The 12,398-nt window shown below is 36.8% G+C and overlaps 2 protein-coding genes across 2 annotated transcripts; one reads left to right on the forward strand and one right to left on the reverse strand.

The window, feature by feature from the left end:
- Positions 1-3,086: 3,086 nt before the first annotated feature.
- LOC116776488 (glucose-1-phosphatase-like) lies at positions 3,087-4,172 on the forward strand. Its single transcript, XM_032669690.2, has one exon. The coding sequence runs from the start codon at positions 3,087-3,089 to the stop codon at positions 4,170-4,172; it is 1,086 nt and encodes a 361-aa protein (XP_032525581.2).
- A 3,333-nt stretch (positions 4,173-7,505) lies between these two features.
- Positions 7,506-8,591, reverse strand: LOC116776682 (glucose-1-phosphatase-like). Its single transcript, XM_032669933.2, has one exon. It carries the CDS (start codon positions 8,589-8,591, stop codon positions 7,506-7,508), a length of 1,086 nt encoding a protein of 361 aa, XP_032525824.2.
- Between the last annotated feature and the right edge of the window lie 3,807 nt (positions 8,592-12,398).

Genomic DNA, 12,398 nt, shown 5'->3' on the forward strand with positions numbered 1-12,398 from the left:
AAAACACCAGCGGTCACTCTCCTCGCCACCTGGTGGATCGACGCGGGAATCGCTCAAGGCAGGCATCCGCGACGATCCGACGGCAGGCCGCGAACGGCCACCTCCACCGAGGGCTCAGTCCACGTGACAAGGAGCGTCCCCCCGCCTGGCGGGCTTGCTTAATCGCGAGAGGGTTAACCCCTTACCCCTCCCACCCAAGCCCACGCGACCAGTCTCCAACTACCCACCGCCGAGCGCAAGCGTCCAACGGCGGACAGAGCGGAGACCGGCCATCAAGCGACCCGGACCTCCGAAGAGCTCCGAGTTTCCCTTCGCCGCATTCAGCGGCGAACCCCCCCTCCCCCTCGTAACTGATTGCACCGGTTACCCGGTGGGCGATGGGGTCGTCACGTCCCGACGCCAAACGCGGCAGCCGCGGACGGCCGCCTCCTCCATGGGCTGACCCCTAGCCCTGGACCAAGACCCCACAAGGAGGTCAAGATCCTCCCCTCCCCCGTGACTGATTGCACCGGTTGGTTGCTGGGCGATGGGCGATGGGGTCGTCACACTGTTAGATTACCTTGTCATAGCAGTTACAGTTTTAAAAATTAAATTGTTACTGTCCTGTAACTTGTTACAACCATGGACTAGGAGCTTTTAGTAAACAAATTGAACCTGTAATAGTTATAGTGCCGGATTCGATGCTGTTTTAGGTAAGTTCTGAATATTAATTCCTTACTCATTATTTTAAATATACGAGAGTAAAATAAATCTAAGATTTGTGGATATACTACTTACGGACAATGTAGCTTTATCATGCTGAGATTAAATTTTGCTATGTTGTCCAGCTCTCACATCGCCAACACATCACTATTTTAGAGTTATGGCTGGTGAAGTAGGAGGAATAACAGTAGCCTGCTACTTCTTCTTACTTCTAATGAGTTTAGTGAACAGTGCGATTTCATTTCTCCCTTCACACGAGCGGAGTGACAGTCAAGCACTTCTTCTTCTTCCTGGCAATTAATCCTGACCAATTCCTGACTAAACAATGGAATTTAAAAACACCCATTCTGCTGCTTTATAGTATACAATATTTTTTGCTTAGTAATTTGGCGCGTAAATTAATAACGCTGATGGTTTCTCAACCCGGGAACAGGCAACATGTAACTGGATTGGATAAAAATGGATTTTCCATATTAATGGCGCTAATGCTTGAAGACTAATCCTGTGGTTTACTTATGGTCATTGCTAAATAAAACGCCAGGAAAAAGTAGTAGTAGTAGTGCCAAAAAAAATTAGCTCAATTGGTTGAGCCATTTTCAGGTTATGAACTGAGAAAAATCCATTATTATTTATATAGATAGTTTAATAAGACCTCACAAGCAATGCTAATTCAAATGTCACTTCTTAACAAATTTCAAAAAGGAGGTTTCTCAATTCAACCATAGATATGCTTTTCTTTATGTTTGTTCGCGGATAAATTCATCATTTATGAACAAATAATGATGTTTGTTTTTTTATTCGAAAGTAGATATTTTAAAGGTAGTGCCATGATAAGGAAACTTGGGTCTGATGATGGTAGACCAGAGAAATCGAGGAGAACTTTCAAAAATTGTAGGGGCAACTAGTACCTTTGTTATTTTGTTCATAAAATATTATAAAATATTTTAAAAGTAGTCTTTAGCAGTCTGTTTAGAACTAACATCTATATATTCCATAATTTATATACATTTGTCAAGTACCTCTGAACGACGAAAGTACCTTAAAATGATGAAGATCTGTTCATCATCGCTTTATGTAAATTATTTCAATCGGAACATCCAGTGGAGCTCCAAACATTCTTATTATTATTATTATTTGAAAATAACTAACAAGGAAAACAAAGTGACTTATTTCTCTGCGCATAAACTGCTAGCTAATTGTAACTTTCTTAATACTTTTTACTAAAAAAAAAAAAAATAATAATTAATATGAATGAAAAAATCGTGAGGAAACCTGGACTTATAATGTTAAATTATAAGTTTCAAATCGCCTATCCGCCTTTAGTAAGCGTGGAAATTAACGCTCTAGCCTTCGCCATGTGGGAAGACGCCTTTACTCAGCCGTGGGCTTCAATAGGCTTACACTTAAATATTTCAAACGACAATTATTTAATATTACTTAACAATTTTCAATAGACATCTTTTTCAGCCACTTATCTTCTATCACTTAAATCTTATATTGTTGGCAGAGGTACATATAATCATAATATAAATAGGAGCAATAATACAATGAAGTTACTGCACATTTATATATGTATGAAAATTTTAATACATGCAAAACAATTATAAATACAAACCAGTTATCTTATTTGTATTATAATTTATATAACAATAATAAACATGAACTAATTATTTAAACAGGTTTTTTGTTTTAATTTGTATCAAAATTAATATAAACTCATACTTACGATAGGTAGCTTTAATTGTAGTTTGAAAATTAAACTCGTATAGAATTTCTTAACCGCGCTTCGTGTAGTGTAAAGGAGTTATGAAATTCAATTGAGTCACAGTAAGGTACGTTACAAGAAAGCGTTTCTAAATCACAGAAAGATGAGTGCTTGAAAACATTACACAGGCTGGTGCTTGCATTTTCTTTGGAAGCGGTTTGGGAGAAGATTCAAATTAATCCTGTAATCAAATAACGTAAAGGCGATGATTAATTTTCTGGTCCATAAAGCTGTAAATCGTCTGCACAAATGAGACCGCAAGAAGAAGTTATGTTGCTATTATCATTTACTAAATAGAATCAATTTAATAGCAATTTAAGCTTTGACAAAATAAAATGTTTCTTATCTTGGACAACGTGCGATGCAAACGAAACGTTGTTCAGTTTTAATTCAATAAAACTAGTTAAAGGTCAATTGTTTGAGTTATCGTAGTTACATCATGTAGTTAAAGACAATTCTTAAATAAATCCAGTCGCGAGGAAACTTCGTTGGAAGGTGCATTAGAACTAATAATAAAATGAAGTACGGATTTATTATTTTAAATCTATTTGTAGTTATAACTTGTTACGAATTGAAACAAGTGTTGATATTAAGCAGACATACAATACGCTCTCCTGTAATGGATAGTTTTGATGAGTATTTACCCCTTCCTTGGCCGAAATGGAATATAAGTCTTGGTTATTCCACGAAAAAGGGTGCATTGATTGAAGAGTACTTGGGTGAATATATGTATAAGTGGCTAGTTAGAGAGAAACTTTTGGATATCGGTTGTCCGGATGAAAGTTCAGTGTTTATTTACGCGAACACATTACAAAGAACTCGCGAATCAGCAAAATCCTTTGTACGTGGGGCTTTTAAAAATTGTAACATCAGTGTTTTCAGTATAGATTCTAAAGAAAATGACCCGCTTTTCTATCCAGTTATCCGAAACGATTCTGAAGTAATAAAGGAGCCTATTATTAAAGAAATGAAAAAAAAATTGATGGACCTTGATCTCAGGAGGTCGTATTTTGAATTGGAAGAGGTGTTGGATATGAAAAATTTAGAAAAATGCAAATTAGAAGGCAAGTGTCGCTTTGATGATACAGAAAATGAAATATACTATAAGCTAGGAGAGATGCCGCTCGTCATTGGTCCATTGACACTCGCATATATGATAGTTGACTCATTTCTCATGAGCTACTATGACGGGCATGCAATGGAAAATGTAGCTTGGGGAAGAATTAAAAATGAGGAACAATGGATTATCCTCGCACAACTGATGAGGGAAAGTCAAAATGTTATTTTTAATAGTACGTTGTTGGGAAGACAACTCGCAAAACCTCTTCTTGAATACCTAACTTCCGCATTCGATGAAGAAAATCCACCAAAATTTACTTTGCTAGATGGACATGATGCAAACTTATATTCCGTTCTGGCGGCATTTGGTGTCAAAGAGTTTTGGTTGCCAGAGCAATATGAAAGCATACCAATAGCTGGGAAGTTGGTGTTCCAGAAATTGTATGATCGTATAGAGAAAAGGTATTTGTTGAAATTGGACTTTGTTTATCTAACTGTGGATCAGATCAGGAGTGGTTTAAAAATATCGACAAATAACCCACCTCGGTGGGTTCCATTGAAAATAAAAGAGTGTGCGATTGATTCAAACGGTTATTGCTCTTGGGAAAAATTCATTAAAGTACTAAAGAATGTTTCCGGCGACTAAATTAGATGTTTTAAAAATGGTATCACACTATTATTTCTAACATAAAGCAATTGTCTTCCTGAAACGCTAATCCAGAAATAATTGACTGTAAATCTAAACTTTGATATGACATGTTTCATAATTATTCAATACAGTACAAGGGAAAATTAATTTTAAGTTGAACTGAAATTAGTATATATCTGTAGTTCATATAGGGAAAGATAATGAATATGTGTTTCTTTTCGTCCATTACAGTATAAATCGTAATATATAAATTAATTATTATCCGAAAATAAAATTCCTCTTCATTCCCTCAAAAAAGTACATTTGAGTATTATAACATTTTTTTTTTAATTAAAATGATAAAAAACTTATTTGTTTATATTTTTACCAAAAAGGTATTTTGTGTGTGTTACTATGCAGTATAAAATTCAGATGTAAAGATTAGATATTAGTTTTTTTTACTTTGATATTTTCAAGTTAAGATTTTTTGAAGAAGACAGAATTATATGAATCACTTTACCACGGTTATTTACAAACTTACCAAGTACGTCTAAGTCAAAATAATTGAAAAAGACGCTTATTTTTCAGCGTTTTATATCCATACTAGAAGCTTTTGAAGGGTCTATGACTATTTAAACATAAATCGTTTAACGACTTCTATAGAGTTTGTAATTTTAACTGTTCGGTATTACAGAAATAAGCTTGAATAATGGGACTATAGAAGCTGTCTATTAATAATTTTAATTATATTTATACCCTTCAAGAACAAATTAATCAAGAAAGCGAGTGGACACACTCAAAAACATCTGATGACACAATGTTTAACCGTGAACATTATCTGTTCCGGTTATATAATATCTAATAATTTAAATACAGTTATGGTTTTTTAATGAACAACCGCATTGCAATCAATTAGGTATAAACAAGAAATAATGTAACTTTTTAATTAACTTATTTAACCTCATCAATATGATTAATTTTAATTTTTCTGTATCACAGCTCTTCTGGTATGACTTCAAATATATTAAATGTCTTCATCAGAAAACCTATTACTTTATACATTATTACGAATACACAGCCAAATTGTACTCGTTTGGAGTAACCTTTTTTTGCCTTGGATAATTTACATTACTGCATATATACTGCCAAGTAGTGGCGTGCACACCATAGATGTGAATAAGCACTGCTTACCCTACCCATACAAAAACTAAACCTACATTGTTAAATTCTTACTTACATACTTTAAATCACACATTAAGGAATACGAATGTTTACAGAGATTTAACATGTCATTTGATTCATAATTGGTAAAATGTTAAAACTGCCATCTATCAACGTAAAAACTGACATTTTCGATCGGCGCTGCTAGCACTTGGCACCGATTCCCAGCCAAATCGGCCGTAAGCACAACTACTCGGTGCATATTTTATATACAAATAATCTCAAGGATGATCTACAAATCTCGTGTTGTATGCAGAAAATGTCTGCATGTGTGTGTGCAAAGACTATGCATGTGTGTGCACAAACTATGCACGAGTTAGCGTTCCAGAGACTATTTAATTTGTCGGTATACCGTTCAAATATTTTTTTCGCCATTTTGTTATTATTGACTTTCTAAGCGCATGTGAATATGTTTTAATTAGCTAATGAGTGAATTTATTAACGAATTATGGAAAATATAGCCGTGAGCTCTGTTCTGGTGATGTGTGTCTTACGAAATTAATTACAAGTACATTTTCAATTTTGTCGTTCCTTGATAAAATTAAAATAATTACAAAGAGACGTGTGCGACCAGTTTAGATTTAACTAAAAAAAAAAAATTACATTAGTATTCTAATACTATTTTTTAACTTGCCTTTCGAACTATTTTAATTTTAGCAGGTCGACAAAATTGAAAATGTACTCTTAATTAATTAAAATATGCACCGAGTAGTTGTGCTTACGGCCGATTTGGCTGGGAATCGGTGCCAGCCGCTAGCAGCGTCGGATCGAAAATGTCAGTTTTTACGTTGATAGATGGCAGTTTTAACATTTTACCAATAGTGAATCCAATGACATATTAAATGTCTGTAAACATTCGTATTCCGTAATGAATGATTTAAAGTATGTAAGTAAGAATTTAACAATGTAGGTTTAGTTTTTGTATGGGTAGGGCAAGCAGTGCTTATGTACATCTATGGTGTGCACGCCACTACTTGACAGTATATATGCAGTAATGTAATTTATCCAAGGCAAAAAAAGGTTAACCCAAACGAGTACAATTTGGCTGTGTTTTCGTAATAATGTATAAAGTAATAGGTTTTCTGATGAAGACATTTAATAGACTTGAAACCATACCAGAAGAGCTGTGATACAGAAAAATTAAAATTATCATATTGATAAGGTTAATTAAGTTAATTAAAAATGTGATTGATTGCAATGCGGTTATTCATTAAAAAACCATAACTGTATTTAAATTATTAGATATTATATAACCGGAACAGATAATGTCCACGGTTAAACATTGTGTCAACTGGTGTTTTTGAGTGTGTCCACTCGCTTTCTTGGTTAATTTGTTCTTGAAGGGTACAAATATAATTAAAATTATTAAAAGCCAACTTCTATAGTCTCATTATTCAAGCTTATTTCTGTGATATCGAACAGTTAAAATTACAAACGCTGTAGAAGTCGTTAAACGATTTATGTTTAAATAATCATAGACTCTTCAAAAGCTTCTAGTATGGATGTAAGACGTTGAAAAATAAGTGTTTTTTCTATTATTTTGACTTAGAAAAAGCAAATTTTGTGATTTAACCCGACTTTACAATTTCAATGAACGATTTGATTGGTGAGTTTGTAAATAACCGTGGCAAAGTGATTCATATGATTCTGTCTTCTTCAAAAAATCTTAATTTGAAAATATCAAAGTAAAAAAAACTAATATCTAATCTTTACATCTGAATTTTATACTGCATAGTAACACACACAAAATACCTTTTTGGTAAAAATCTATACGAATAAGTTTTTTATGATTTTAATTTAAAAAAAAATGTTATAATACTCAAATGTATTTTTATGAGGGAATGAAGAGGAATTTTATATTTCCAATAAGAATTGATTTATATCTTACGATTTATACTGTAATGGACGAAAAGAAAAACATATACATTATCTTTCCCTATATGAACTACAGATATATACTAATTTCAGTTCAACTTAAAATTAATTTTCCCTTGTACTGTATTGAATAATTATGAAACATGTCATATCAAAGTTTAGAATTACAATCAATTATTTCTGGATTAGCGTTTCAGGAAGACAATTGCTTTATGTCAGACATAATAGTATGGTACCATTTTTAAAACATCTAATTTAGTCGCTGGAAACATTCTTTAGTACTTTAATGAATTTTTCCCAAGAGCAATAACCGTTTAAATCAATCGCACACTCTTTTATTTTCAATGGAACCCACCGAGGTGGGTTTTTTGTCGATATTTTTGAACCATTCCTGATCTGATCGACAGTTAGATAAACAAAGTCCAATTTCAGCAAATACCTCTTTTCTATACGATCATACAATTTCTGGAACACCAACTTCCCAGCTATTGGTATACTTTCATATTGCTCTGGCAACCAAAACTCTTTGACACCAAGTGCTGCCAGAACGGAATATAAGTTTGCATCATGTCCATCTAGCAAAGTAAATTTTGGTGGGTTCTCTTCATTGAATGTGGAAGTTAGGTATTCAAGAAGAGGTTTTGCCAGTTGTCTTCCCAACAACGTACTATTATAAATAACATTTTGACTTTCCCTCATCAGTTGTGCGAGGATAATCCATTGTTCCTCATTTTTTATTCTTCCCCAAGCTACATTTTCCATTGCATGCCCATCATAGTAACTCATGAGAAATGAGTCAACTATCATATGTGCGAATGATAATGGACCAATGACGAGCGGCATCTCTCCTAGCTTATAGTAAATTTCATTTTCTGTAACATCAAAGCGACACTGGCCTTCTACTTTGCATTTTTCTAAATTTTTCATATCCAACACCTCTTCCAATTCAAAATACGACCTCCTGAGATCAAGGTCCATCAATTTTTTTTTCATTTCTTTAACAATAGGCTCCTTTACTACTTCAGAATCGTTTCGGATAACTGGATAAAAAAGCGGGTCCTCTTTTTTAGAACCTAAACTGAAAACACTGATGTTACAATTTTTAAAAGCCCCACGTACAAATGACTTTGCTGATTCGCGAGTTCTTTGTAATGTGTTCGCGTAAATAAACACTGAACTTTCATCCGGACAACCGATATCCAAAAGTTTCTCTCTAACTAGCCACTTATACATATATTCACCCAAGTACTCTTCAATCAATGCACCCTTTTTCGTGGAATAACCACGACTTATATTCCATTTCGGCCAAGGAAGGGGTAAAAAGTCACCAAAATTACCCATTACAGGAGAGCGTATTGTATGTCTGCTTAATATCAACACTTGTTTCAATTCGTAACAAGTTATAACTACAAATAGATTTAAAATAACAAATCCGTACTTCATTTTATTATTAGTTCTAATGCACCTTCCAACGAAGTTTCCACGCGACTGGATTTATTTAAGAATTGTCTTTAACTACATGATGTAACTACGATAACTCAAACAATTGACCCTTATCTAGTTTTATTGAATTAAAAATGAACAACTTTTCATTTGCATCGCGCGTTGTCCAAGATAAGATACATTTTATTTGATTACAGGATTAATTTGAATTGTTCCCAAACCGCTTCCAAAGAAAATGCAAGTACCAGCCTGTGTAATGTTTTCAAGTACTCATCTTTCTGTGATTTAAAAACGCTTTCTTGTAACGTATCTTACTGTGACTCAATTGAATTTTCTAAGTCCTTTACACTACACGAAGCGTGGTTACGAAATTGTGTACCAGTTTAATTTTCAAACTACAATTAAAGCTACCTATCTTAAGTATGGGTTTATATTAATTTTGATACAAATTAAAACACGAAACCTGTTTAAACAATTAGTTCATGTTTATTGTTGTTATACAAATTATAATACAAATGACACAACTTGTTTGTATTTATAATTGTTTTGCATGCAACTTAATTTTATTACTGCTCCTATTTATGTTATAATTCCGTGTACCTCTGCCAACAATATAAAATTTAACTGATAGAAGATAAGTAGCTGAAAAAGATGTCTATTGAAATTTGTTAAGTAATATTAAATAATTGTCGTTTAAAATATTTAAGTGTAAGCCTATTTCAGCCCACGGCTGAGTAAAGGCGTCTTCTCACATGGCGAAGGCTAGAGCGTTAATCTCCACGCTCACTAAAGGTGGATAGGCGATTTGAAACTTATAATTTAACATTATAAGTCCAGGTTTCCTCACGATGTTTTCATTGATATTAATGAAATTTTTATTTTATTCCTATAATTCTTTCCGTCTATGAGGCTCGTCTTAAGAAACCCGATAACGTGAAGGTTTTATAACTCTAACAATAATAATATACATAGAATGAAATTCGGAGATAAAAATAAAATATAAAAAGCAAATTGAAACTGCAGGTTGTAGAATCTAGCTGTGGTTAAGTAACTACAACTGGAACATGGGCTGGCTCGACCGGGTTTGTACAACCCTCTCACAACAGATTGTGAACGTGAAGTAGTTTCTAATGGCTGCGTTTCGTCCGATGAGTGAGCGAGACGTTTGGCGGTTGCCCTTTTCCCCTTTCCTCTCCCTCTCTTTCAATCAAGGTCGGCAACGCATCCGCGACATCCTTTATGTTACAGATCTCCATGGGCGACGCTGACTACTTCCCATCAAGTGGTCCATCTGCTCGTTTGCCACCTCTGATGTAATATATATATTTTCTATTCCACTTTTTTTTGGATACCGAGGAATGTGCTCATCACATATCAAGCCCTGCGGGGGCAGGGTGTAGATTATGTGGGCATGGTTAAAACCACATCAGAAGGAGGCAGCCCGACCCACTAAACCCCGGTGAGCTCCTGCGTTCCGTAAAAACGGACGAGGCCACGGGATCGAAAAACGCACCGTAGACTCGTCAGCGGCTGACTGTACCTGGACCCATTGCTTTAGAAGTGATACTACCCTTTGAATGTTTTCACCTCCGGAACCCAATAGAGGCGCACAATAGCCGAGGATCTTAGATGAAAGTAGTGGTGGCAGAAAACCCCCGTCCGCGACGCATTCTTCCTCTCTGACGACGAAAGACTCTACGAGAGAGAGAGAGTTACGGTTTTGCTCCCTCTCCCTCTCTGCTGCCTCCTTTGCAAGCATTATCTTTTCGGCGAATACCAACATGGCTTGCCAATTCTCTTCATTGCCGACCATTGAAGCAATAAGAGCTGGTAAAGAGAGGTCTGGCCCAACGTTTGCACAAAACCCGCCCGAAACTCGTTTCAGGCAGGACATACCTGTCGTGTATGTTGTGCTATGTCTTCTTCATCGTTACAGTGATGGCAGGTGGTTGTAGGCTCTTTTGGTACCATTTGATACAAATACCGACCGAAACAACCGTGCCCTGTCAGCAATTGTGTCAGACGGTAGGCGAGAGAGCCAGTAACCGGCCAACCCACTCTTTCAGCACCGGACGTACAGCAGAGATTAGTTCCCGGTTCACGCGTGGTTCCAACAACCGCATCTCCCACTCATCCAGGACATCCGCATGCGCCGCTAGCCTCCACTGAGCAATGGTTTGCGGCGACGGCTCATAGACATTACTATTCCGCGATGAGGAACGTCTTCTATATACCGCCGCGATAGCCTCAGCTTCCAGATCCCACGGTGGTACACCAGCAAGGACGCAGGCATCATTATAAGATAGCGTTCGATACGCCCGAGCTACTTTAAGCGCTAGGATTCGTTGCGGACGTCGCAGTAAAGCCAAGCTGCGAGACACCAAAGAGTCCACCTATATCGGTGCACCGTAGAGTGCCATGGAGCGCACGACGTTTATGTATAGTTGTCGACATGCACCATCAGGACCGCCAATATTTGGCAGGATCCGCCCGAGACTTCATGCTGCAGCCACCAATCTTGGGGCCAAGCGCTGAAAATGTTTCAGGAACGTCAATCGACTGTCCAAGATGAGCCCCAAATATTTGATACAGGGCCCATAACAATCTTATTATCCGGCGATTATCGGTTCCGGGGCCCATGACAAGCAAGTGCCTCAGATTTATGAAGGGCTACATTGAGCCCCAGAGCCCTTATTCGGTGCACCATCTGCGACACTGCATCCGTGGCCAATACCGTTGCCTCGCGGTTATTTGGGCCACGTGCTGTGACCAATGTGTCACCAGCGTAGCGGGTAGCGTTCACGCCCGGCAGTGTGGACCCACGCAACACCCAATCGTACCCAATGTTCCATAGTAGGGGCCCAAGCACCGAGTCCTGTGGAACACCACATGACATTGCTCGTCTATGCCAGGTGCCGTCTTTTATTGGGTAAGTTACCTCCCTCTCCATAAAGTAGTCGGCCACCACGTTCCATAGATACCGTGGAACATGGTGGTAATGTAGCGCTGCTTTAATAGTCTCCCATGGTGGTGTGTTGAAGGCGTTTGAAATGTGTAAGGAGACCGCCAACAGCACTTCACCACGAGAGATTGCACAACTAGGTTATAGCAGAACCTACTAGAACTATTAATTCAATAGAAACAATTAGAATGTTCAAAAGGATATTCTCACCCTTTGGGTATCCAGATAGGTTAGAAACGGATCACGGCAACGCATTTACAAGCAGGTATTTCAAAAAGTATGCTTCCGAAAAGCAATTCAAAAATAAATAATACCATAAATGATACCACGGGTATTAAGCCTTACGACTTAATGTTCGCGCGTAGTGATAGGCCTGTGTGTGATGTAACAATACCAGGTCGTATACCTGAGCCTATTCAGTCAATGCCGGAAAACGCTAAAAACTTTTTAAAAAGGCCAGCAATAAGATGACACGTAATTTTGATAAACGACGTAAACCCTGTCATATTTACAAAAGAGGAGACCTAGTTTTATGAAAAGGCCCAAAAGTAGTTGCCCTAAGGTTAATACTAAACTAGATGTCGTATATTCTGGTCCTTATATTATCATCAAGTATATTGGTGATGACAGATACAGAATTAGAAGCATTAAGGGTCTAAGAGGTTATAAAAACTTTACGGGTCTAGTCTCTGGCGATACCTTGCGACCTTATGGTAGCATAGCTCCTGTATCTGACAGTGCCA

This window comes from Danaus plexippus, chromosome 30, assembly GCF_018135715.1.
Source record: "Danaus plexippus chromosome 30, MEX_DaPlex, whole genome shotgun sequence".
NCBI classification, from domain to species: Eukaryota; Metazoa; Arthropoda; class Insecta; order Lepidoptera; family Nymphalidae; genus Danaus; species Danaus plexippus.